At 45.4% G+C, this 27488-nt stretch overlaps 1 protein-coding gene across 6 annotated transcripts; it reads right to left on the bottom strand.

The window, feature by feature from the left end:
- Positions 1–3114: 3114 nt before the first annotated feature.
- Positions 3115–26900, bottom strand: LOC131909222 (plasma membrane ascorbate-dependent reductase CYBRD1). 6 transcript variants are annotated; one of them, XM_059260670.1, is made up of 5 exons: positions 13960–14058; positions 13706–13868; positions 6675–6875; positions 4249–4403; positions 3115–3603 (listed from the first exon to the last, which is right to left on the bottom strand). In XM_059260670.1, the coding sequence occupies exons 3-5, from the start codon at positions 6720–6722 to the stop codon at positions 3303–3305; spliced, it is 504 nt and encodes a 167-aa protein (XP_059116653.1). In that variant the 5' UTR covers positions 6723–6875; positions 13706–13868; positions 13960–14058; the 3' UTR covers positions 3115–3302. The 6 variants fall into 6 exon arrangements, with proteins under 6 accessions (XP_059116653.1, XP_059116652.1, XP_059116655.1 ...); XM_059260669.1 differs by lacking the exons at positions 6675–6875; positions 13706–13868 and adding an exon at positions 15499–15723 and having other exon boundaries at positions 13960–14168; XM_059260672.1 differs by lacking the exon at positions 13706–13868 and having other exon boundaries at positions 13960–14074.
- Positions 26901–27488: the final 588 nt, after the last annotated feature.

Genomic DNA, 27488 nt, shown 5'->3' with positions numbered 1-27488 from the left:
TTTTGATGACATTAATTCAATAAAGTATATTCATTTCGATTTCTCGCCAAGCCCTGGGAAAGAGGAGGCTTTCATGTTGACGTAGATCAGTGTTGAAATAAAGCTTTCTTTCCTGAAATTAGATTATGGGGTAAGCCAAGCCAGATAATCTCTGTAGAGGATATAAACTATAATTATTTTGGGAGGTTTCAATCACTGTTTGGAATTGATACCTAAGCTTTTCTTCTCCCCTATTCTTTGCAGACTTTTTAATGTGATATTTTGGGGAGGGGGGAGATGCTTTAGGTAGGAAACATCAGCTTTTGAAAGATAAAGGTATAATTATCATCGGAATAAAGAGCCCATTAAAAGAAGAGTCTCAAATAGAAAGATCTTTTCGATATATTGTGCTATGCACCCTTTCATAGACGCTGGAGAAGAAAGAAAAGAAATGCCTATAATATTACCCTCACATTAGCCCACCTGAGAGAAAATAATGGGCTAAAATGAGGGGTGCTCAAATGCTTTGCAACGGAGCTACTCTAGCGCCACATAATTAGCGTTGCACTGAGAGCCACTGTGGGCCTGTGTGGAAAGGAAAGGCAGCCATGATTCTTGGGGCTCAGTTACGAGCCTCCAATTCTCCCCCCCAAAATAACCCCAGGATTTGACCCAGCTCTTTATGATAAGTCATCATTTAGCAAACTGTTTGGTGTAACCATGTAATTACTCCTACTTAACACACATACCAACTTTATTTATTTATTGGACTTCTGAGATAGGTATCATGTATCCCAGGCTGGCCCTGAACTCTCTATCTAGCTGAAGAGTGACCTTGGGTCGGTCGCTCATGGTCCTTCTGATGCTGTTAACCAATTTTGGAAACAGAATTTATTAAATAAGAAGAAAGCAATGATGTATTGAGGGAATTGTAACTTGTTATGAAGTTTAAGAGCTCTGATAGACTCTAAGTTGTATTTAGGCTTTGGAAATAATCATATTTTTGTTTTGTTTTTTTCAAGACAAGGTTGCTCTGTGTAACAGCCCTGGCTGTGCTGGAACTCGATCTGTAGACCAGGCTGGCCTTGAACTCACAGGGGTCCTCCTGCCTCTGCCTCCTGAGTGCTGGAACTAAAAATGTGTGCCACCACACCAGGCTATGAAAATAATCATATTACCTAAAGGATTTTCACTACACACCAAACATATTGAGTATATTTTGTTGTAAACTACAAGTTTTTTCTCCACATTAAAATTCTTGTGTTTTGTTTTATGTTTATTTTTTATTTAAAAAACAGAGCTGTGCCTAGACATGGTGGCTAGTGGCACATGCCTGTAAACCAGCATTTGGGAAGTGAAGGCAAGGAAGGCCACATGTTCAAGGTCACCTTCAGTTACAAGAGTGAGGTCAACTTGGGTTACTAGAGACTCTGTCAAAAACCCAAGAGAAGCCCGGTGGTGGTGGTGGTGGTGGTGGTGGTGGTGGTGGTGGTGGTGGTGGCACACGCCTTTAATCCCAGCACTCGGGAGGCAGAGCCAGGTGGATCTCTGTGAGTTCAAGGCCAGCCTGGGCTACCAAGTGAGTTCCAGGAAAGGCGCAAAGCTACACAGAGAAACACTATCTCGAAAAACCAAAAAAAAAAAAAACAAAAACAAAAACAAAAAACAAAAACCAAGAGAAGGTTTCACTATGTTACCCAGGCTGGCTTTGAACTGAGCCTCAGACACCAGCTTCTCAAGCAGCTGGAACTATAGGCTCACACATTTGTGCCCAAGTATCACAATCAGAAAATACAGTGAAATCAACCAATCTCCGTCAGGCATCCTTTCTGCAGTTCCTACCGCAGATTTCCCTCGGAGCTGAGACAGAAGTCTGGCTATGTGAACACTATCACCTTTGAACCTCGGTTCTCTACAAAGAACTCCCAATTCCACAAAAATCAGGAAAGAACCTGCCTATGGCCCCAGGGAAGGACAGACAGCCCAGGATACAAGTCTCCCCAAATCAAAAGTCGTTCAGCAGCTAAGATCATGGAGAATAAGCACTGTAATGACTTAATTTTGACGGCTGTGAGTACCCCAGCCCAGGTCTTCCTGTCTGCAAGGCAAATGCCCTATTAAGATTAAAAGAACATGGAGGCAGGCTCTGGCTTGTTGGCAGTGGCTGAGGCCCCAAGATCTACGTCTAAGACCTTATGGCGCCTTTCCCACCCTCTGAAGGGTCCCCTTGGAAGAGGACCAAGGGTAAAGCAGCATCCTGTAACAACTCCATTAGGCTCCACTCGGCAACTTTATTCAGGGGTGGACGGCCGTCCTGCCAAGTGGTATAAAATGGGGAAAGGAGTCCAGTGAAATGTAGGCTCATGGGCAGAGGAGCCAGACTGCCAGGTTTGAATGTCAGTTCCATCAACTTAAGAGTTATGTGATGTCGGGCCAAGTTACTAACCTTTCCAAGCTTCAGATCTTTCACCTAAAAATGGGGCTAGTAACAATACCTGTCTCACGATGTCTGTCTGGAAACTGAAGGAGCTAATATTTGGAAAGTGCCTAGTAGGAGAGTGGCTGGCACATAGTGAGAGCCAGGCAAGCACTTTGGAAAATAAAACAGAAACTTGAGGGAATGTGCTCGTCACGGTGTGTGGATGCAGAGCGGTTTATGCAGCTTGAGCTCAGGCGCGTTTGCACTGCGAGAGGTTCAGAAGCTGAACTGTGAACCAGCTCCTGGGAGTCTAGGCACTGGGCTGAGTGTAAGAAATCTTCCAGCTCTAACCAGAGATCTCTTTAGCTGACTTTGACCCAGCAACTGCTCCAAAACACCTTCATGAATACTCTCACGTCCAGGGCCCCAGGTGAGCCCAAAGTAGCTGGAGAGGGAAGAGAAGGCCACCATGGGGAAAGGGAACTGGTTCTTTTTCTAAAGGGCCGCTCCCCACAACATGTTTTTACTCACAACAGCTGTGTGGTGTCAGGGTCCAAACACTGGTCCAGGTATTTGTGATCTTATTTTAAAAGTTAGGGCTGGTTCTACCTTGTTCTGAAATCACCGGGCTCCCAGAATTTATGGGGCCCAGCGAGAGGCCAAGGGTGCACATCCAATGCTTGGGTCCTCGAGAATAAAGAGCAAACAATCACAACTCATATTGATCATGTCCTTTTACATTTGGTAAGTTCACAGGCCTTACGATACAATCGGTCTCAGGAAATCCTCCCTGGTGACCACAGTATACCTCGACACTATGAACCCAAGTCACCTATGACTAGGCAGGAGAAGCTGAACTGTACGGCTGACTTTGGAAGAGAATTTACGTGGCTGCATCTACATTTCACATGGTGGATCTCTGGCCAGCATCATCAAGGCCGAGAGTTCTTTTTCTGGCTGTTCCCTCGCTGCTTAATTCTGTATCTGCTGCATCTGGGCTGGGACCGGAGCTTATTGCTATGGCGCCTTCCATTCCATCTGCGCCTCCATTTGGCTGAAGAAGGGTAGACCCTGGTTCTGTGGGACGTTTCCATTGTGGTCTGGTAACAATCCAGAAGATGAGAGCCCCAAATATCAGAATCAGAAGGCCCAGGGCATTTGTAAAAACACCCTCTGGCGGGAATGAATGGTAAGAAGGGTTTTTCCTGTGAAGAGAGAGAAAGTGGACCCAGTTACAAGCACACAACATATACTGAATCTGCCTGCTCAGAGTGAACCATGGTACAGCTTCAGGGTATACTGTGATTCACACTGTAGAATACTTTAAAATTCCATGTAAGGAAAGAATACAGCATTTGGGATACCTCATGTCATTTGAAAACTGGAAAAAGATACAAACAAAAATGTATACATACTATAGTTACGATTAGCATAAAATGCACCCCCAGAAGATGAATGTACAACTCATAGCCCCCAAAATTCTATGTTTTTAGTAATATTATATGATTGATATGTATGGGATGATAAACTTAAAATTTTGATAATAAGATGGCTACTTATGGAGCTAGAGAGATGGCCCAACAGTTAAGAGCATTGCTGTTCTTCTAGAAGACCCATTTGTTTCCCAGCCCCCACACAGCCCCTTACAACTGCCAGCAACTCCAGTTCCAAGGGATCTAATGCCCTCTTCTGGCCTCAGAGGGCGCAGCATGCATATAGTACCCAGACACTCATACATATAAAAACAGAAATAAATCTTTTAAAATAGCTATTTATATTATATTCCCCAGTGAATAAGTATTTCATGTTTTCTAACTTCAGTATTAGGAGAAAGAAGGTGACAAACTTACAGGACAAAAAACAGCTTCTCCGTCACTCCCATAAGGACCGTCGCAATCACAGTCGCAAAGAGGAGGAGTCCAGAATACACATGTATGGGCATGATGACCGCCCGGAGAGAAAGAGGAGCCCATGGCAGCAGAAAGATGAAAAAACCTAGGATAAGCTGAACAGCAGAACACAATGTTATCATTTAACTTCAGTTTTAAATTATTCTTCTAGCTGGGTGGGATGGCACATGCCTTCAATCCCAGCACTCAAGAGGCAGAGGCAGAACCAAGGGGCATAAAATGAACAGTAAATTTCTCTGTGCACAGTTCCAACATCCAAAGGTAACATCTAGAATAATCTCTGTCTCAAATATCCTTCTAGAAAATGTGTGTGTGTGTGTGTGTGTGTGTGTGTGTGTGTGTGTGTGTGTGTCTGTCTGTCTGTCTGTCTGTGTCTGTGTTTGAGACAGAGTCTCCCCAGGCTGGCCTCAAACTTGCAATCCTCTTGTCTCAATCTCAACTTCCCAAGTGCTAGGACTGAGTGTGTCCAGTTTACACAACTGATGTTTTTACATGTACACATGGGTTACCTCACTTGTTTTTCTTAACAGTGGATCTTGGAGATGGGCAGATGCTTTCATTTTAACCTATTTGTCTAGTTTAATTTGTTTAATAGTTAGTACTCTAGTTTTAGGATATAGCAATTTATTTACTAAGTATGAAGGGAAATATGTTTTTTTTTTCTTCTCCCTAAAACCAAACACAGGATACATAGTTCAGTCTGGCCAGCCTACAAAGCTATGTGGATAGGAACAGATGCCAGCTTGGTGCCATGATCCCAGCCCCTGGAGACAGAGGCTGTCAAACCTCTCTGAGTCCAGGCAAATTCCAGGACAGCTAGGGCTATAGAGAGAGACCTTGTCTCAAAACCAGAAAGAAACTGACAATGCATTTCACAAGGAAGAGCCAAATGCGGCCCGAGTTCATTTCCTCAGTAATGATGTCTGCGGTAGCATGCTTCTTTACAGAGGCCAGGAAGATCCTTGCAGGCGCTGAAGTCTGTTCTGGCCCCACACTTCTGTTATTTTGGCCCCTGGTTCTGCCCAGTAAGTATTCTCTCTTCGAGAAATGAAAGATGATGTAGTTGCTATCAGATTATTGAATTTATTGAATTTAAAGGCACCTTTTTCCTCAAATACTTTTCAAAGGAAAAGGGGAGCATTATGGAAAGTTTGACTTTGTTGAAAGTGTTTCAAGATGTAATGATGCAAACTTTATAATTTGTGATAATTTACAATACTCGATTTCCTTTTAACCATCTCATTCTTACTACCTTACAAGTGAAGACAGCAATTTATAACCTAGTGGACTCAAAAGCTCAAGATCTCCTATCCCAAAGCCAGGAGTTTCCAAAGTGACCAGGAACACTTAAGACTCAAGTGCCCGAGGGATGCTCTTAAAGCAGTTGTTGGGCTGGAACCTCCAGCTCACTCCTGCTCGATCTGGAAAGCTCTATTCCTCTCTCTCCCTCTCTCTCCCTCTCTCTCCCTCTCTCTCCTCTCTCTCCTCTCTCTCTCTCTCTCTCCTCTCCTCTCTCTCTCTCTCCTCTCTCTCCTCTCTCTCTCTCTCTCTCTCTCTCTCTCTCTCTCTCTCTCTCTCTCTCTCTCTCTCTCTCTCTCTCTCAACCAGGTCCACTCAGAGAAGCTTTGAACAAAGAAAAGGCACCAAAGAGCTCAGTTCCACATTCTTGGGGCTGCAGCAGCTCCTCCCCTGAAGCTGCCAGCACCCCAAGACCCTGCCCAAGTGCTCTGCTTTTGACCACACTTGGGCACAAACCCAGCTTGTGGTGGACACATCATCACCCCTCCCCTCCAGGCTTCAGTTCAGGTGCATGACTTCTCCTGCCATCAATTTCCATACATTTTGAAACCTTTGTTAGGAACTGGAAGCCGTCTTTGTGCCTGGTCTGCTCCACAAGATGAACCAGCTTCCTGCACTCCTGGTACTCACCACACTTGTGTGGGGCTCACTATCATAACCAGGGATGGCGGCACATGCCTGGAATCCCAGCACTTGGGAAGCCAAGGCAGGAGAATCACAAGTTTCCAGGATAGCCTGAGCTCCATCATAAGACTTCATCTTTCAAACAGGGGGCAGTGTGTGTGTGTGTGTGTGTGTGTGTGTGTGTGTGTGTGTGTGTGTGCTGGAGAGGTGGCTCAGTGGCTGAGAGCATTTGGTGATCTTGTAGAGGACCCAGGTTAGTTCCCTAGCACTTACATGGCAGCTCACAAAACCCTCTAATTCCAGGTACTAGGGATCTGACACCCTCTTCTGGCTCCAGGGCCAATAGGCCTGCATGTGGTATACATACAGACATGCAGGCAAGAACTCATATAAAAACTAAAAATAAATGAATCTTTCTTTAAAATCTTACTGTCATGTCTAACCTTGTGTGTTACAGCTTTTTTTTGTTGATTGTTCTCAAACCTGAGCATACACCCAAATGGCCTGGTAGAGTCGTTGTATAGCAGATTTTGTTCCCCAATCCTATGGTTTCTAATTGAGTTGATCTGGATGGAAGCTGAGAACCCATGTTTCTCATTTCCCTGGAGATGCTGCTGCTGCTGTCTTCATACCCAAGTTATGTTCTCCACATGCAAGAACACAGTGACACTTCACTTTCAAAGTTAAAAATGCAGCCGGGCGTTGGTGGCGCACGCCTTTAATCCCAGCACTCGGGAGGCAGAGCCAGGCGGATCTCTGTGAGTTCGAGGCCAGCCTGGGCTACCAAGTGAGTTCCAGGAAAAGGCGCAAAGCTACACAGAGAAACCCTGTCTCGAAAAACCAAAAAAAAAAAAAAAAAAAAAAAAAAAAAACAAAGTTAAAAATGCTAACCAACATGTGAAGAACATGCCCGTAAATGTCGATAAAGAAAATTATGGTCACTGAAATGGTGGCTCCACCTCTGGCTGATATCCTACATCTCCCTGCTACACCATCTTTCCATCACGTGCCCCTGACAACATCTCAGCCTGGCTCAGCCCTTGTCATGACTAACCCTGGCTGCTAGGTGCAATGGAGTGATGATGCCCAGGGAGGCCGCATCAATGGGTACTCCTGGTGGAGAAGGGCTCAGCCCTGTTGTCAACCTCACCAACCAGAGCTCCGTCACGCTATCCTCAATGATCATTTCCTCTTGGCAAACCAGGAGCTGCTTCTGAGAAGAGCTTTGGTATGCTGCCAGCACACCAAACAAAGTGTCCCAATCCAAGGACTCCTCCCTGTCTTCAGTGACAGTGAAGTTGGTGTTGCGTCTCTGAGTTTCTAGCTGGTCTACAACCTGCCTCCTGCAGATCTGCTTTTAGCTAATTGTGTCTTTCCAGTCCCCACATACTCTCCTTTTCTGGTGGCCTCCTGTCGGTATTTTTACATGCCTAAACTTCTCTAATGAAAAGCAGAAGGGGAAAAAAAACCCCACACAAATATTCCCCAAGTCTCCAAATACCAACTTCAGCTCATAGTCCTCCCTGCTCAGTGACTGCCCACGCTGCCCACATTCTTCCTACTCCACTCGCCCAAAGGGCCCGCCAGAGCTTTTCTGCTTCCTCTTCAATCCACTACAACCTTGCTTCTGCCCTCCAAGGTCATCACTGACTTCCCACCACCAATCCTGATAGGCATTTTTCTAAATCATGTCTGCAGATCTTCCTAGAGCACTAGACATCCCTCAAGTTTTGCCCACTGGCTCTCATTCTTTCAACCACTTTCTTCCCAAATCTACTCTCTAAATTCCACCTCCTAAATAACTGGGATCTATCCACAGTCTTTCACTGCTACTACCACCCCACTATGCCATTGGATCTCTCCTCTGGACCTCAGAACACCTTCCACTAGACTTCCTATACTGACGTCTTGACATCGGCCCGTTCATGTTCCATATCCATTGGCAGCCTTGCCTCCTTCCTCTTAAATACAGCGAGCTCTTCCCACGGGCTGGAAGACACTCTGAGCTTTCAACCTCAGGACTGTGGCTCAGGCCTTTATCATCAGAGCACTCTCCCAGGACACTCGGAACTCACTATCTACCAAATACCCAGGTACCTGTCTCTCTCTGCAAACATCACAAAGGCAGAGGAAATGTCTCCCCGATCCCAAGTTTGTCTTGTGGAATGATGTATGTCCCTGCTTAGGAAGGTACTTGACTGTAGCAGATACTTAACTTTGCTAAATAAATGAATTTTACTGACATAAAATCCATGTTCTTGACCATGAAGATACCATGACCCCCAGTAACAATGAAAGCTACCATTGTCAGATCACAAAGGAGCCTACCACACATTTATACTCCAGTGACAACAGCTGACGTATCATCTCAATGTGCTCCACCCAGGCTTGAGCCTTTTCAAGCACAATTTGGTTTTGATTCCTGTGATTTTGTGAAGGATCATTAGCCTTACTGCTGTAGGTGAGAAGTTAAAATAACTCAAGGTCGCCACCTGTGAAACATAGGGACCATGTCAAATGGGTCTCGCCTATGTAGTGGCGTTTGTATTTAGTCCCAGCATTTGAGAGGCAGAGGCAGGCGGATCTCTATGAGTTAGCCCAGTCTATATAGGGAGTTCCAGGCCAGCCAGGGCTACACAATGAGACCCTGTCTAAAAAAACTAAAACCCAAATAAATGATAAAAAACAAAACAAAACAACCAAACAAGAGAGCAACAGACAAACAAACAGAGGTCTCCCTAACTGCAAAGCCTGTGCTTGTAAATTGTATGTCCTCTGTATGTGAGCCAGGAAGAAGCTACCAGCCAGTGCCCCTTGCCCCAAACAAAACCAAGAAGTGTTGCGAAATCAAGTTTCTGAGAAGTCCGGAGAACACAGAGGAAAAAGAGAACTAAGAATCAAGATATTTCAGAGCACAGAGAAGTCCAGATGATCAAATACATCTTTAGTTCACTGTTCAAAATTTTAATCTACTGATGTCATTGATTCATATTGATGGATTAAAGAAATCATGTTTATCTCAACAGAGAAAAAAACATGCAATAAAACTCAAGATTCACTCCTGATAGTCAAAGAGTAACGAAAGATCCCAAAACGGCAATAGGAGATGGAAAGCAAGAGTACTCCACAGTCAACTGTCAGAAACATCCTTTCCAAAGCAGTGTGTCAAGGATTCTCTCTCCTCTCTCTCTCTCTCTCTCTCTCTCTCTCTCTCTCTCTCTCTCTCTCTCTCTCGGTTTTTCAAGATAGGGTTTCTCTGTGTAGTTTTGGTGCCTGTCCTGGATCTCGCTCTGTAGCCCAGGCTGGCCTCGAACTCACAGAGATCCGCCTGGCTCTGCCTCCCCAGTGCTAGGATTAAGGGCGTGCGCCACCACCGCCTGGCGGATTCTTATCTGTTATCCCACACACTTCTACATCCTTCCAGAACATTCCCCAGCTTCTACTGTCTAGGCAGGACCATGTGACAGAGCTGCCATTGCAGATAGACGGCCAGAGCAGGGACGAGTCAGGAAAAGATGCTGTGGAAATAATCCCGATGGAGAAAAACGAAGGGGGCACAAAATCACAGCACACACAGTACATCCAGAGGAACTTGGGCGGTATTCACATCAGAAAGAACGGAGGGGCGGTGCACGGCAGAAACTGGGCACTTGGCGGCTGGGGCAGTCACTTGATTGAGTTCAAGACCAACCTGGGCTATACAGGAAGATTCTCTCAGAAAACGAAACAAACAAAACCAGAGAAAGGAAGGAAGGAGAATGTGTTGGTGTAAGTTAGGGAAGGCGGGGACTTCATAATAAAGTCATAGAAAGAAAACAAAATTGAAAAACTATAACCCTAGATGGAAAATGATTCACTTGGCTGCATTGCAACCAAGAATTTCTGCTTACCAAAAAGAGAGAGAGATAAGAAAAATGCAAGATTCAAATTGGCAGAAAATAAAGTAACACATCTCAGTAAAAAGGAAGCTGATTCAGAATCCCTGTCAGTCTTTAAAGAAAAGACATACAAACCTGTTTTTTTATGGACAAAAGAAACAAACAGGTATTAGAAAATGAATGAAATAAGTATTAGAACCACAAAAAAAGACATCTTTTATTTATTTAACATCTAAAGTATGGTGTGTGTGTGTGTGTGTGTGTGTGTGTGTGTGTGTGTGTAGATGTGCCTTGGTGTGGGGTGTGGAGGTCAGTTCTCCCCTTCCACCTTGTGGATCCTTGGAATCAACCTCAGTTATTAGTCTTAGCAGAACGTGCCTTTATCCACTGAGCAGTCTCACCAGCCTGAAGACATCTTTTTATACCCACTGGTTTGTTAGAAATTAAGAGTTTGAAGAGGAGGCAGGGAGGGTTGTGAGTCTGAGACCAGCCTGTCTCCAACAACTGGAGGTTATAACGGGGCTGGAGACGGCTGGGTTGGTAGAGTGCTTGCCTAGTGAGTTGGTTAGTTCTCATGACAGAATTAGAGTCATCTGGAAAGACAAAGCCTCACTTGAGGAGTTGCTGCCCGCAGACTGCCTACAGACAAGTCTCAGGGCCATTTTCTTGATGAATGATTGATGTGGGAAGGCCCAGCCCACTGTATTTATACCACCCCTGGGCAGGATAGGATATCTTGGATGATATAAGCAAGCAAGCAAGCTAAGGAGGCTGGTTCAGTGCTTAAGAGCACTGGTTGCTCTTCCTGAGGACCAGAGTTCAATTCCCAGCACCCACGTGGCAGCTCACAACTGTCTGTAACTCCAGTTCCAGATGATCTCTTACACAGACACACATTCAGCCAAAACACCAGTGAATGTAAAATAAAAATATGTCAACTAAATTTTTACAAAAAGAGAGCTGAGTAAGCCAAGGAGAGAAAACAGTAATCAGTAGAGCACGATAGTTTCTTCAATCCCTGCCTCCAGGTTCTAGTTTGTTAAACAACCCAGACGCCGACTCTTTGGCAGGCAGACCCTGGCTTTACAGGGGTGAGCTCCAGCCCTGCAGAACATTTAATCTTAACATCTCTCCTCCTCTTCAGCCTCCGAGCTAGCGCTGTTCCTTGTACAGAGCTGGAGGAGCACAAACTGAACTCCTAAACTGAGGTAACACGGTGCAGGAGGCGGACCCTGCGGCGGAAGTGAGCAGCAATGTGGCTCTTGGAGACTGAGGCGTCCTGTCCTCCTCCCAAAAGCGGTGGCCGAAAGGACCAGCATTCACGGTGACGACGCTGTCTTCGCTGGGAAATGAAAACTGATTCCTCATTACTGAGGATTTAACCTAGAGACCTCACACATACCAGGCTAATGATCTACCACTGAGAGGTATCCCCAGCCTTCTTTTCCTTTTCCTTTTGAAACAATGTCTTACTAAGTTACCGGAACCGGCTTTGAACTAGTGATCCCCTTTCCTCGGCCTCCTGCGTGTGTGGGATTTACAGGCCCTTGCTCAGTTTTTTGTTTTTGTTTGTTTGTTTGCTTTGCTTTGCTTTGCTTTGCTTCCTTTCCTGATGAGTTGGCCTCTTCCACTCTTCTGGTAAGCTCTTCAAGCCATGACACCCTTCTGGTGGTGAAATGTAGACACAGTTCTGCTCTGAGCACAGTCCCTTCCCTTCGCTGGACCTCAGAATACAACTTAGATTCTGGCTTTCCACATTCTGGTCTCAGAAGCGCTTTCCCCTGCCCCAGTTACCTGAAGAGCCTTAGCCTTCCGGTGGCCCTTTACCACCAGGCTCCCGCTCTCCTAGGAACACTACGGAATGGGTCGGTTCAATCGTGATAAACCGAGGTGCGTTCTCTCAAGCAAGCTGAAGCACATGGGCAAGCATGTGCCATGATGCTCACGTGGAGGTCTGAGGACAGCCCGCAGGAGTCAGTTCTCTCTGGCGTGTGCGCCCAAGGGATCCAACCCTGCTTGTTGAGCTTGGCAACAAGCATCCTCACCTGCCCAGCTGTCTCAACAGCCCCAAGTCTTCTCTATGTTGTTGATTTTTTATTTTAGTGTTCAGGGTTGCTCACCCATTGACACATGGCACATAACTATTCCCACAGCTCTTGAGGTTTTTTTGCTTACTCTGATGTCTTATGTCACATACATTTTTAAAAAACTATGTAGTAAATATACATTTCCCCCCATATGGCTTTTAGATTTTTATTTTTTTTTTTAACCAACCTTCCTGCCTCCCCTATTTCACACCACACAGATTATACACATTTTTTTTCTCTTTTCCTTGTCTTTGGTTTTTACATTTAGGCCCTTAATCTAGGTCTTCCTCCTGTTATGTGATATAGTATATATGGTTTTCTTAAATGCACAGAATCTGTTAAGTAAGTGTTATTCTAACATGAACAAGTTCTTACACATACTTGGACTTTTCTAGCCTCTCCGGTCCTTCCTGTATTTGTTTTGTTTGCTGATAACTCATTTGAAACAAGGAAGGTGTGCCTTCATTTCTTTAAGAGTTTCTTGGTTATTTTGGATAGTTATTCTTCTGCATAACAATTTTTACGATTCCCACTAAGTTTACATTGAAAATTATGTGAAGCATAGATATTAATTGAAGAGGGAAAGATATTTCTATATTATTTTTTCTCTTTCAGTATCATGGTATTTCTCTCTAGTATGTTTGTGGTGGTTTGAATGAAAATGGCCCCCTCAGCTGATAGGGAGTGGCACTATTGTGAGGTATGGCCTTTGTTGGAGCAGGTGTGGCCTTGTTGGAGGTAAGTGTGTCACTGGGGGTAGGATTTGAGGTCTCAGAAGCTCAAGCCAGACCCAGTGATCTGGGTCTGCTATTCAGCTAGAGTTATTTTCCTTATTGATTGGGAAGACCACAGTGGTGCCAAGTTTTTTTCTGGATCTTCCTCTCGCCTGGCTCCTTTCCATTCCCAACCCATACATCCAGGACGGCTAATAGATCTAACTAACCAAGAGTGTCTCAAGAGAATAACCACTATTTAATGAAAACACATCATGATTCAAGGTTTTAAATTATTATTATATATATTCATTTAGAAGAAAAATGGTCGATATATGGTAAAACAGCCTGCTTTTTAAAGGGGCCATTTATCTTAGGGTAAGCTTTGAGGTGGTGTGTACCCATTCTAGTGTCTAACTCTGTAACTATAGAAAAATAAAGTTCAAAACGATACCCCAACCAGGAAGGTGAATATACACCGCACTAACAGGAAGGACAATGAATCAATACCGTTTGCCAAGATCTCTCAATGAAGTGGCCAAGACCAAAACATTCAGAACATCAGCTTTTACTCTTGTGACATAAAACTGCTAAGTGTCCCATGCCATTAAATTTCGTTTCAGTACGGTGTTTTCAGAATACATGCCTTTAACAATACATGCAAAGAGTAAGTAAAAGAATCACTATACCTTTGAAATCTTGCAAAAGGTTAAAAAAGAAAATCAGCGTTATCACTTAGAAAAGGGTGACCTAAAAATGCAACAGAGGAGGTGATAAAGAAACACAGAGCTCCCACCTAGGCTAGCTGATTCAGAACACGGGATTGAAGTCTGGGCAATGCTGGTTAGATGTGAGGAGACGGCAGCTTCCCTCTACTACAGGTGTGAAAACGATAAATCACACATCCGAGTTCCTAGCCTGGGAACTCTGAGGTTCATTGCCTCCTTGGGGTAAGAGATCTTGTGGACACAAATGAAAGAGTAAGTTCAGAGCACACCCTCAGCACTGGGCTGTCTTGCTCTTTGTTCACACACACAGCGAGACACTGACCTGTTGAACGTAGAGTATGACGACCGTCAGTCCGACCCAGCTGTGCAGACTGTACATATGAGGGATGCTGCGGACATTATGGTAATCAAACACGGCCACTATGGAGATGATGGCGAGGACGGCAGCCACGGCGTTTAAGCCCGCATGGATGGATTTCATTAGAAACTTGCTGCACTTCCAAGTCCATGGCAATCTGTATGCGATGATGGCTAAGGAAACAACGTGTTTTAAAAATCGACACCACGTAAACCATCGGACCCACTGAACAGCTTCTTCTGAGGGGCTTTCCCCTTGGCTTCGGCTTCTCCCAGCCTCCCATGCTGCCACTTCACTCCTGAGTGTATGCCCCAAAGACATAGATACATACGTTCACCGGCACACACCACTGTTAGCCCATCATTTACAGAAGCCCAAATGTCTATCATCAATACGCGGGATAGTAAGAGAGGCACACTACAGAATAACATCCACTGAAGACAGTGGATGCACTTTATGTGCACTTTTCAGCATATATACTAAAAGTCAATAAATAGCCTTAAAATATTTGAAGTGCCCACATTAACCAGCATACGATGAACTTTTTGTTAATTTGTCACGAAGACAACAGTGTGCCCCTCTCCACCTATCTGATCCATGTCGGGAAAATTCTGACTATTTGGAAATGTGTGACAGGTTGAAAATTCTGAAGAACACTTCCTTGGAAGATGGGCTCCACCCCACCAGTCACAGGCCATGTACTTTCTTACTTCCGGGAAGTAAAGAAAAGGAGCCTAACACTATCAAAAACCAACATAATTTGGATATATTAAAATTTCTTAGGTTGGAGAGATGGCTCATGGTTAAGAGTCTTTATTGTTCTTGCAGAGGACTCAGGTTCAGTTCCCAGCACCCACATGGTAGCTCGCAACCATCTGTGATACACATTTTAGTGGGTCTGACACCCTTCTTCTGACCTCCTCGGGGTCAGAAGTAACAGTCACGCACATGGTCCACATACATACATACAGGCAAACACTCACACACACAAATAACTCTAAATCATTTACAGGCCTTAAGACCATAAAAACATATGAGAGGAGAAAATTAAAACTACAAAGATAGATGTGAATGTGACCTTGTTAAAGTTCTCATTGTAAGAGACCATGAGTCCTGCCCTGTGGTCCCATTCCAACACCCGACAGCTCCCACCAAGAGGACAGTATTTCTTTTACTTAACCCAAACTCCAAGGAATCATTGCTTACTAGTCAATGTATTATGTGGGTACTTCATAAAAATGCTGACTGAAGGCCAGTCAAATGGCTCAGCAGGGCAAAGCATTCCACCAAGCCTGATGACCTGAGTTCGATCCCCAAGAACCTACAAATTGTCCTCTAATCTGGTCAGTTGTGCCCTGGCACACATACACATACACACACACAGAGACTAAATAAATGTAATAAAAACATGTCTCTTGCTGATTGATCATATTAGGACATGGAGACCCGTTGGCTAATCATTTCTAGACTCAGTGAATCTCTTCAAGCCAGTTATCACAGTACCTTAGATTTTAACAGGTAGCTCAAGGCACTTCATCTCAGCATATCGGTCTTTCTATTTCTCCCTTGTGTCTTAGGGCCTAACACAGCCTCACAGTATGGAGGTCCATGAATGTTCTCTGAAGTCTTGTTTTGAGCTAGTTGTAGTTCCTAATGTAACTGTGAGAGCTCATACAGAAAGCTCTCAACGTTCTCCCGCCACGCTCTTCAGACACCTTCTGACCTATGACATCACAAACAGGAAACTGACATCAGCGTGACTTACTGCCCTGACTCAGGCTGCTCCAGCTCTGCTTACTTGTGAGGGTGAGCCACAACATTTTTGAAAATAAATGAACACAAAGCTCTTTCAGCAGACAAACCAATGTCTAGAAACCAATTAGTGTCAACTCAAACACCAGTTTATTCTCCTCATGCTTTTTCTCCTTCAAGGATTTAGGGGCACACCTCATATAATCATGGAGAGTAGATGCCTCTCCCTATGACATGACTAAATGACTTTTAATCTACAACATGAGGTCTTTTACAATCTGTGTGATCTGAGAATAGTAAAATTAGTAAAGTGAAAATGTTGTAAGATATCATTTTAGGGTGTGTTACTTTTGTTTATGTTGCATTTGTTTAACTCTGTGAAGCTGTGTTACTGTGCCTGTCTAAAATACCTGATGGTCTAGTAAAGAGTTGAATGGTCAATAGCAAGGCAGGAGAAAGGATAGACAGGGCTGGCAGGCAGAGGGAATATATAGAAGGAGAAATCTGGGAGGAGAGAAAAAGTAGCCAGAGAAGGAAGAGGACATCAGGGGTAGCTACACATCCAGCCACAAAGTAAGAGTGAAAGTAAGATTACAGAAGTAAGAAAAGGAAAAAGCCCAGAGGCAAAAGGTATAAGGGATAATTTAAGAAAAACTGGCTAGAAACAAGCCAAGCTAAGGCTGGGCATTTATAATAAAAAATAAGTCTCCATGTGTGATTTGTTTGGGAGCTGGGTGGTGGGCCTCCCAAAAGGGCAAAAACAAACAACATGAAAATGTACAATATAGAAAGACATAAAATAACTGGAGATATAAGTCAGTGGTGGAGTTATCAGGGCCTAGCTGGTACAAGGCCCCGGATTTTATTTCCAGTAACAGAGATGGGGGGGGGGGGAGGAGAATTACACTTTCATTCCCTGGTTTAATGTCATTTCACACACACACACACACACACACACACACACACACACACACACACACAAACATCCAAAGACAACTGAACTTCCAGTGAAGCCAGTACTACAGGCAACACAGAGGAATGCGCCAACCGTCACAGAAAACCGAAACCGACCGCGTGCTCCCACTGCCTGGCTCAAAGCCCGAGTTTTAAGCCATGTGCATTCGTGCAAAAGTGTGTTTGTTTTGTGGGTTATTATTTTGTTTAGAGCAGGATCTCACCATTATGACCCAGGCTGCTCTTGAACTCCTGACCTCAAGGGATGCTCCTACCTCAGCTCTCGGGTGGCAGCAGTTTTAGGCTGGCCGCACACGAATGCTCTTTCTCCAGCAGTGGCAGCGACCGAGCATATTTAACCTTCACTGATGGCTGTGGCATCCGCAAAGCTCTGGTTATTTTCCTGAGGAAGGCCAGGAGGCAGGTTCTGAAGTGGGATCTGTGCTTTGCCACTTACCCAAATGGACCCTGACAATGATAATTTTAGAGTCTTTGTGGCACTTTTCTATTCCTTCTATTGCTTCCTCTCAGGTTAGGATTCTCATTGGCTCTAAGTTCTAGCTTAGTTTTCTTTATGTTGTCCCTAATCTTAACATATATTATCTGTGTGGTCAGGGCACAGGGACTTTTTTTGCGTTATCTTCTGTGTGGGTAAAAGGATTCCTTATTGTTTTGACAGTAAAACATGTGTTTTTATAAGCTTGTGAACCCAGTAGCCAGTTAGGCCCCACTCTTCCCAGGGGCTGTGGTGATGTGAAGCCTTCCTGTAAAGTACTCCAGGGGTTTTCCACATCTTTCCAGGCAGTCCAGAAGCTCTGCTGCATGCCTGAGTGTGTTCAGAAGGCCCTCTGGACAAGGGAAGGGTGGCTGGAAATAGTGTATTTTCAAATGCTGTTTACATATTTCCCCAGACATATAAATATCCAAAACACTATGTGTTTAAGGAAAACTGGGTAGGTTAACAAATCAGACCACATTTTTTTCTTCAACAAGAAGCTACTCCTGGCAGCTGTAAAACTGCCTAGAGCAGAGAGTACCCGCTCCTGCTCTCCTCGCCAGCCTAGACTCTGTTCCCGCGGTTCGGTAGAAGGAAGGAGAGAGCAGGAGTGTGTGAGGAGAACAACAGTTCTGCTGGGGGCTCTGACCGAAGGAGCATTCCCTCCAGGAGATGAGGGGAAACATGAAACGTGTGAGGAAGACACTGTCAGTGCCTTCAGAGGGGAAGCAGTGAGTGGTGGAACACGCTACTGTAAGAACGTTAAGAAGAAGCGGGCTGTGGGGGGAGCTCACAACTGCACGTTTATTTTTCTCAAGTCTATCAAGATGGAAATAGAGTCAAATGATTAGAACATTTATTAGAGCCCAGTTGCATAATCAAAATTCAGGGATACAAGAAAATATACATTCTCTAGGAGGTGATCTCTGGCTTGACGCCAGCTTTCTTCCCATCTGCGTATGCAAGTGTGTGTCACACGTAAAGACTGAGTCTGTCAAACGGAGATCAGGTCAAGGTGAGGACTTAGGCGGCAGATATGTCCCCAGATATAGGAAACACCTGATCATAGTTCTTCTATGCTTAAACCTTGTGACTCATGAAGGAAGAAGCATGTCTATAAACATCTTGTGCCTGTCACATATTGGGAAGTCACAAAGTATCTATGAAATTTTTTTTTTAACAAAGAAGCAATTAATTCTGTATTCTCAGCACATAAGTAGATTCTCGTGCTTGTTTTGTTTTTCAATTTTATTTGTTTGTTTGTTTGTTTACTTTTGGTTTTTTGAGACAGGGTTTCCCTGTGTAGTCCTGGCTGTCCTGGAACTGACTCTGTAGACCAGGTTGGCCTTGAACTCAGAGAGATCCTTCTGCTTCTGCCTCCCAAGTGCTAGGACTAAAGGTGTGCGCCACCACCACCTGTCTCTTTCAATTTTAGGTTTGAAAAGTAAGATATAACTGGATACGATGGCTCCTACCTATATTCCTAGCACTGAGAGGTTCTAGACTAGCCTGGGATACAGAGTGAGTTCCAGGCCAAACTGAGCTACACTGAGACCCTATCCCAAAACCAAGTCAGATATGTTTGAACATCTGAATATATTTAGGCCACACAATGTGATCTTTTGTAATGTATGATGAGATGGTTAGATTAAACTAGCTGATATATCAGTTCTGTTGCAACAGGTCCTCATCTAATATTTACTTATTTGTGTGCATGTGTGTGTACGCATGCACATGCGCACTGCTGTCCACATGTGGAAGCTATAGGACAACTCTCAGAAGTCAGTTCTGCTACCATATGGGATTTGGGGATCAGGTTGTCAAGCCTGGATGCAATCACCTCTGCACACTGAGCCATATCGCCAGCCCAAATCCTCTTTTAAAAATACAAATTGGGAGCTGGAAGAATGTCTTGGAGGGTAAAATGCTTCATGTGTAATCATGAGGACTTGGGTTTGGGCACTAGGGTTGGAGACAGGTCCCAGGGGCTTGCTGTGCAGCCAGCGTATACTAATCAGTGAGTTCCCAGGTCAGTGAGAGACTTTGTCTCACAAAATAAGGTGGGGAATGACAGAAAGACATTTGAAGTTGACCTCTAGCCATACATGCACATGCACTCGCAAGTGCTCCAACACATACATACATACATGCACATATATATACACCACATATCACACACACACACACACACACATAAATAAAATGAAGAAATCAAAATCTCAAGACAATCCGCACTACAGACGCAAATGCTAGTTTATATAAGATCAAATGTGGCTTTCAAATAATTAAAAAGCATTTTGCTCTTGGGCCCACTTAACAGCACGAAGGGAATTTAAAACTAAGAGTAAGCCGTTGAGTTTGAAGTACTCGGGAATTTGAAATCACTTACGAAGTCTCCTTAAACATGGCGGGCCTTTACACTTCCCTTCTCTCTTAGAATAAAGCATTATTTTCCCTTCTGACGGGATGTTCACAACAGCATCATCCATCCCTGGAACTCACTTCCCTGTGTACCCAGTTTACCAGGTCCTATCCAGAGGTCCTATCCTAAATGGAAAAGCAAAGAGCCTTTAATCTCTTTAAAATCCTGTAGTTGGCTATAAACCAAAAGTTTGCAACACACCCGAATACCAAGAAACTGACTGAACTGAAGAAGAGAATGGTGTGGACAACTGGGGATTGGCTCAGCGTTCTGGCTGTGAGGTGACTGAAATCATCACGAAGGCAAATGCTTACTAGCAAATATATGTCTGAAAAGGATCAGGGCAGGAAGAATTAATCAACTGGCTAGATATTTTTAATACTGAGGAGTGTTTTTCTTTTTATATTTTACTTACCATTATTTTATGTGTACGGGTAGTTTGTCTGCATGAATGTCTGTGTGCCACATGCAGGAAGTGCCTGAGGAGACCAGAGAGGGTGTTGGATCCTCTGGAACTAGAGCTATAGACAGACAGCTGTGAACCACTGCATGGGTGCTGGGAACTGAACCCCAGTCCTCTGGAAGAGCAAACTGTTTTCTTAACTACTGAGCTATTTCTTCAGCCCCTATCCAGGAGTTTTAGGTTGTTAGAAAATTGGCTATATTAAAGTACTGGACCTGATTTAACCTGATGAGATAGATTGCTGGGAACCAAACTCAGGTCCTCTTAACTGTCCAGCTCTTTCCAGCCCCCCTTGAACCAGTGTTTAAATATCTGTGCTGTCTTGGGAAAATGGGAGAATCTGGCGGCTGTGGACGGGCATCCCCACGCAGCCACACTCTGCTGCTGCTAAGAGGGAGCTCCTGTTTTGCCAGGTTTCTGTATGCCAGTCCTGACCCCTCCATGCATTCCCGTATTTAGCTGCGTGAGGCTGTAACCTGGTGTTACTTGTCCTCATAAAAGAGCTGCTTGTTACCAGTGGTATTGGGCAACGCCACTCACTTAAATAAAAACCTCTGGCTGGCGATCCTTGTCTATACTTGGAGGAACAATGAAAACCCCATAAATTCTTGATGAGAATGGTAATACCTTGGGTTTCCCAGAGAGTAGTGGTAATTATTATATCTTGTGTTTGTTTCCGGAGGCAAATTACCACAAGCTTAGCAGTTTAAAAGAAGCAGTTTAAAAAAACCAAAATTTGGGGTCTTCAGAAATGGCTTAGTGGTTAAGAGTACTTTCTACTCTCACAGAGGATCTGGGTTCAGTTCCCAGAACCCACATGACAGCTCATAGCTGTCAGTAATTCCAGTTTCACGGGGTATGATGCCCTCTTCTGACCTTCTCAGGCACCAAGCATGCATGTGGAACACATATATGTATGGGACACACACATATATGCATGCAAAACTCCCCCCACACAAAATCAATCAATCAATCAATCAATCAATCAAGGCGGACCACATGAGTTCAATTCCTGAGACCCACATGGTGGAAGGAAAGAACCAACTCCCATAAGATGTCCTCTGACCTCTGCACTCTCGAGCGAACATGTGCGCGCGCGCACACACACACACACACACACACACACACACACACACACACGCATGCACATGCACACATACAAATAAATAATAAATGTAATTTAAAACATGTTTTCTTTTCTCAGACCTGAAGGGCAGGAATTCACAATCAAGGTGTTGAGCAGGTTGGTCCCTCTGGAGGACCAGGGAGAGAGTGCATTCCATCATTTTCTCATTTTCTCTTAGCAGCTTGTCTCTTAGCAGGCTGCCCATGGGTTCCTGTGCTCCTCAGCTTGCAGACACACCATGCTGATCTCTGCCCCATCCTCCCATGGCCTTCCCTCTGAGACTTTGTCTCTAACCTCCTTCCCCTTCCTCTAACAGGGAAGCCAGGAACTGGATGTGTAGCCATCCTCGGCCAAGGCTGATCTCACTTGCAGGCTTTCATTATTACATCTGCAAACACTTGTTTTCAAATGAGGGCACATTCTCAGTACCTGGGACTAGGTTGAGGATTTATCTTTTGGAAGCCAGTTTTCAACCACCATAAGGCCCTTGCAGGGATCCTGGGATCCAGGTCTATACGGCATCATGGAAGATGCGGATTCCTGTGGGGTGTGAGGTGTTGAAGACCTGACCCTCCAGCACAGGTATGATCCTCTGGTATCTGAGCTGTCCGCTGGGAAAAGGAGTGTGGGGGTGACTAATGATGGCTGTGGATAGCTACGTGGACTGGGGTGCCTATTGAGAAGCGCTGTAATCTCTAGTTCCTGCCCTATGTCCCGCTGAGCTTGCTGGTTCCCTGTAGTGGTGGCTCTAGAGCGCTCTTGTGTAGCAGAAGGATGAAAAGTTTGACTGGAGAAGGTTCTAGAAAGAGGAGGGGGGAAAGGAACCATAGACCGCCGTACTGACACACATTTCAAGTTCTTCGGAAGGATACCCAGAAAGGTGAGGCAGTTTCCAGAAGGGAATAGAGAGTCAAGGGTGCCGATGTTTTGTGTTTAGGGTTTATTTATTTTATGTGTACGAGTGTTTTGCCTGCATATATGTATGTATGTGTACTACCTTTGTGCCTGGTCCCCTCAGAGGCCAGAACAGGGTGTTACTGGAGTTACAGGTAGTTGTGAATCAACATGTGGGTGCTGGGAACTGAACCAGGTCCTCTGTAAGAGCAATAGATGCTCCTAACCACTGAACCAGCCAGCCAGCCCCCAAGGGTATGGGTTTTTAAAAGATGACAGATATAAATTATTGGCACTAAGCCAGTGGGGGAAGACATTAGCAATGTGGAGTGGACAGGTTGATGTAAAGCTCTGGACAGTTGTGTAGGCAAGGGGTGAGGAGGCACAGGAAGTACTCAGGCAGTCACAGGCTATCAGCCGAGAAGTCTGGGAACAGAGATGCTTCTCCATTAGGACAGGACTCCTTTCTTCCCTGGGTTTGGCTAAGTGGTGTTTCTAAACTGCTGAACAATGACTAGGGACGGGAATGGTGCTTTTACCTTGGATGCTGTTATTATTATTACCATTACAAATGAGTGGCTGTAAAACTGCATTTGGTTACTAACAATTTAATGACGAGGCAGAAATAACTCATACGGCAGTTATTTATTGCCAGGTGTAGAGCTCAGTGGCAAAGCACTTGAATGGCATGTAGAAAGGCCTGGATTTGTTCCCAGCACAGAAAACAGATAGTTCTACTAAACAGAGGCAGAGGCTTGGAATGCAGCTCGGTAGTAGAGCATTTGCCCAGCATGTGCAAGACCCTGGCTTCACTCTAACACCACAGGGGGGAAATATCAGGAAGGAAAAAATTACTGACCTATCATGTGCTTCTAGGTACTAAGGATCCAGCAGGAGCAAAATAATTGTATTTAAAGTACTCTATCGGTTCCATTATTAAGTGATTCACCTGTGGTTTTCGTAACAAAAACATATTTTGAGGTATTTTGGACTGTCCCTTCATGCTCGGTAAAAACCCCAGTTCCCAGAAGCTGGGAGACTTGTTATAAAGGTTTCTTCTTCGAGGCTCTTGGGGAAGTCATCTGGGGACTTTCTCCATTTTCTTCTTTGCTAGGGTTTAGTCCATGAGCCTTTTCAAATATAGTTAAGTGATCTTGGAATTTGGTCACTTATAGCTGCATTAGGAGGATATTCCAACTGCCGTTAATAACTGCTCTTTCTTCTGGTTAGTCTTTTAAATGCCACTTAAATGTAGTTAAGTTCTCTCACAAAACCAGCCTGAGCTCATTGTGCTATTTAATTTCTCTCCCTTCAGCTTCTGTCACAAAAGCAGTTGCACATACAGAAAGGAAGGAGTGTAGAATTGCCAAGACTTCTGTTCACCAATGCAGACGCCTGAATTTTCCACTTTTCACTAAAGACTCCATTCCAGCATGCTGAACCTTTAGAAAGGTCGGCGGCCACTTGGAGTACTTTCAACTGTTTGGCTCTGCGGCCTTCTTTACAATGGCCGTTTCTCTGATTTCCCTGCAGTATTTATTTCATAGGAAGCATTTGTTTTAGAGAAGCACAAAGCCTCTTCTAAACGCTTCCTCATCCATGGCAGAGTGTGACTAGATTTCCCATTAGTTGGAGATTTTATTTAGCAAGAGAGCAGTGGCACACACCTGTGGTCGGTGGCACACACCTGTGGTCAGTGGCACACACCTGTGGTCAGTGGCACACATCTGTAGTTGGTGGCACCCACCTGTAGTCAGTGGCACACACCTGTGGTCGGTGGCACACACCTGTAATCCCAGGACTTGCAATGCTCTAACAAAAAGATCCCTTGAGCACAGAAACTCAAGTCCAGTCTGGACACCATAACCAGTGTTTTTTTTTTTTTTTTGTTTCAGACCTCCCATAATTTGTTATACTTTAGGAATGCATACATTTCCCAAAGTATATCTGGTATGTGGACAGAGGGGAGAGATTGATCCTGTGGCTTTTAAATTTTTTTAATTTTATGTCTATTTTGCTTGCATGTATGTATGTGTACCATATGCATGCCTGGAGCCCACAGAGGTTAGAAGAGAGTTAGGATCTCCTGTAACTGGAGTCACAGAAGATTAAGAGTTATCATGTGTTGGGAATTGAACCCTGATCTTTTGGAAAAGCAGCCAGTGCTCTTCACAGCTGAGCCATCTCTCCAGTCCCATCTCTGTGGCTTCTTTCTTCAGCTTACTCCATTCATAAAGGTCCCAGAGGACCCATCCCTATTTTGAACAGTTTCAAATACTATTTACTGTTTGCTTGATACGTATTTAAAGTATTTTAAACTTAGAGCAGTGGCTGTGTATTAGCCATCCCTGCATCATCTCCGAATGCCCGTGTATTACAGAAAAGCTCTTATCACATTCTCTACTAGAAATATAACATCTCATAGCATAAAAATATCCATCCCCAAGGCAGTAAAATGCCCTGTGACAAACTGGTCTCTGACCCATGTTTTTCTCACAGCCTCTAAAGTCAACTTCAGATGTCTCTAGAGGATTTAGGATGGTTCAACAATTTCTCTGACTTTACAGTGGCAGGAAAGCCCTGTGGACCCCGTAGATACTGTACTTTAAGTTTTGATCTATCTAATTTGATTCTGATGTGGGCAATGGCAAAGAGCCAGGCACTCAGTGGCAGGGATATAAACAGCAACGCTCTGCAGTGTGCAGTTGCTAAGGCACGAGTTAGGTGTAGTAAAGGCATGCTCAACTTGCAACTTCCGATGGATTTACTGGGGATCCAAGACCATTCTAAACAGAAGAGCAGCAGTGTCTGTCCCTTCCACGGCAGGCTTCCCACTCTTGGGCTGAGGGGCATTTGTGGGCCAAGGTGTGGAAGAACTAGTAAGAATTCTGCATGTGTCTACATGTATGAAAAGGCTAGTTTTCGTTCATCAACTGCATTATGTGATTAGAGTGGGTCACGAACCTGGGATCCTTGTAAACAGGATTGGTAATGTTGACGGACAAATAGTGGTACATCAGCACAAATAGACCGACTAAGCTCAGAAGAACTCTGTCCAAGAGCAGTGGATGAAAATTTCCAGGACCTCCATATACATGTTTTTGTCCCAAAGTAAGTAAACAGATTAAGTCCAAAGTTTACAAAAAATAGAAATCCTTTTAGGAAAGGAGCAAAACGGATTCCAACATGAGTGGAGAGTCTCCAAGCATATTTTAGATGAAATTTTGGCTTCCTAAACGACCACTTTTCAGGAACTGGGCACATTGCCATAAAAGCACACTAAGTGAAAAGCATTGAGCGGAAGTCGTTGTAAATAAGGTGCTGAAAGAACTTCTATTTCCTGGGGACGTCAACGCCTCCACGTCTGTTTATTCTTATAGAATGGAGTGGAGACACAGAAAATGCTCAGTTATGTTAGTACCTTTGTGACTGTCTTCTCTTGGGTACGCCAAGTAACACGTGCTACGATCTGCGTTTTCCTTACCCTCAACTACAGGACACAGTCCAAACCACTGAAGGGTTCCATGGTATCCGGAGCTGTTCTGGGTGGATGGAAGCCATCAAGAGATGTTTGGGACCGCTTGATTAAACAGAGGGTATTAACAGCTCTGACCAAACTGAAGGGCTCCACCAGGAAGGAAAGAGTGCTTCTGGTGACTGGAACTTTGGAACTTAGGGTAGTGGTCAAACAGCTTGGAACTGTGTGACAAAATGGCTTGGATGCTCACCTCACACCCGAGAAGCCTCCGTAGGCTGAGCGTTAGTAATACCTTCACTCACATTTCCGTAGTTCAGAAGGTTGGCCACACAGACAGAAAACATTTTGCTTTAGGAACAAAGCCAACACCTCTGTGTTTGCTTGTTTGTGGTACTTTGATATTGGTGAAGAGGCGGTTTGTTCAGAGGCCAGGCTGGAGGTTCCAGCCGGCTGGGACCCGTTCGGAGCCTCTTGAATAGTTTCTGTGAACCAACCTCAGCATAACGGCTTTGCTTTTCTGAATGCATTCTCAATGTCACCACCTTTTGGAAACGTGAAATGGTGCTGCACCACATTGGCTGAAGGTTGACAGTCAAGCGGCATGGCGTGGCAACACACACACACACACACACACACACACACACACACACACACACACACACACACCCCGACGGTCCCATACTGCCCTAGTGCAGCCAGCAAACCGGACCCAGGGCAGCCAGCCATCTCTGGGGCCATGACCTGGCCGCATCTCCCACCCAAAAGAAACTTTGGAAACTTTTGCCACATCGACAAGTGGAGCGAAGCCAGGCAGCATCCCGTGAGTGCTCGAGAGGAAAGGACAAGAGGAAAAGGTGGAGCAGAGGACTCCTTTGGCTCCCGCTGAGGATGCTGCGCAGGCACCCGAGCTCCCCGCCTTCCTCTCGGCCTCTGAACCCTGAAGGAGTTCAAGAGCTGGCCTCCCCGAAGCAGGGTAACGAGCACCTGACTGCGCAGGCCCTCCCTGCCTACGGGAGTAACTTTCCCTAGTTCCGTGGATCCCTCGGAATCCTCCATGGCGTCCCGGTCCCCACCGCGCAGTGACCCCGCCACCCCCTCGAGGGCCCCAGTACCGATGCCCTGGATGAAGACGAAGCCGGTCACCGCGAGCACCGGGTGCCAGTTAAACTCGAGTGCGCCGCCGTCCCAGCCAAGCCCTTCTCGGTAGTGCAGGACCCAGACGAGCACGAAGATCACCGACAGGAAGCCCACGAGCAGCGCCGACACCAGCAGCCCCAGGAAGCCCCGGTAGCCCTCCATGGCCATCAGCACCCCATGCTCCGCCACAGACTGCGGGAGAACTCTGCGCGGCGGCGGCGGCGGCAGCCTCGGGGTACTGGCCGGCGGCGGGGCCGGGGCGGCGACTCCTCCTCGGCACCGTCTCCGCCCGAGGGGAGGAGCTTTCTCGGGGTAACAGGCTGTGGGGCCTCCCGAGGGTGCTGCGAGCTCCGAGACGGTCACCCCTGCCCAAACACACACACACACACACACACACACACACACACACACACACACACACGCACACACACACCCTGATCACGCGGCAGCTGAGCTCTGGCTGTATGGTGGCCGTTGCCTGGCTAAGCACCCGACCTCCCAGGGTGTGAGTCAGGTCTTGGTCCGTGCCTAACCAGGAGAGCGCAGGGGAGCTCAAGCCTAGAGCTGTCCTTGAACTCTTCGCGCCGCGCTTCCTTATTCGTGGGGAGGGCAGTGGCGCCTGCTCTTGGTTACCAGAGTGGGAGAGATCCATTGGATGCGGTGGATGCCTACGGTTTCAGTTAATGAAGATTCCCGACTCTCAGAGGATGGAGAGAAAGAACTTGGGTAGCCTGTGTGGGTAGCAGTGGACTTGGCCTTACCGAGTAAAGA

The sequence above is a fragment of the Peromyscus eremicus genome, chromosome 4, assembly GCF_949786415.1.
Source record: "Peromyscus eremicus chromosome 4, PerEre_H2_v1, whole genome shotgun sequence".
In the NCBI taxonomy this organism is placed as follows: domain Eukaryota; kingdom Metazoa; phylum Chordata; class Mammalia; order Rodentia; family Cricetidae; genus Peromyscus; species Peromyscus eremicus.
Note: the sequence above shows the minus strand (reverse complement) of the source record. Positions and strands in the feature narration are given on the sequence as shown.

What these genes read in the sequence shown, in the direction of transcription:
- LOC131909222 (XM_059260674.1), bottom strand. Translation starts at nt 26,885, where the DNA reads ATGGCCATGGAGGGCTACCGGGGCTTCCTGGGGCTGCTGGTGTCGGCG. An exon ending in CGTCTTCATCCAGGGCATCG is followed by an intron (nt 4,404 to 26,692) that starts GTACTGGGGCCC and finishes TCTGCTGTTCAG; the next exon opens with CTTATCCTAGGTTTTTTCAT. An exon ending in GAGAAGCTGTTTTTTGTCCT is followed by an intron (nt 3,604 to 4,248) that starts GTAAGTTTGTCA and finishes CTCTCTTCACAG; the next exon opens with GAAAAACCCTTCTTACCATT.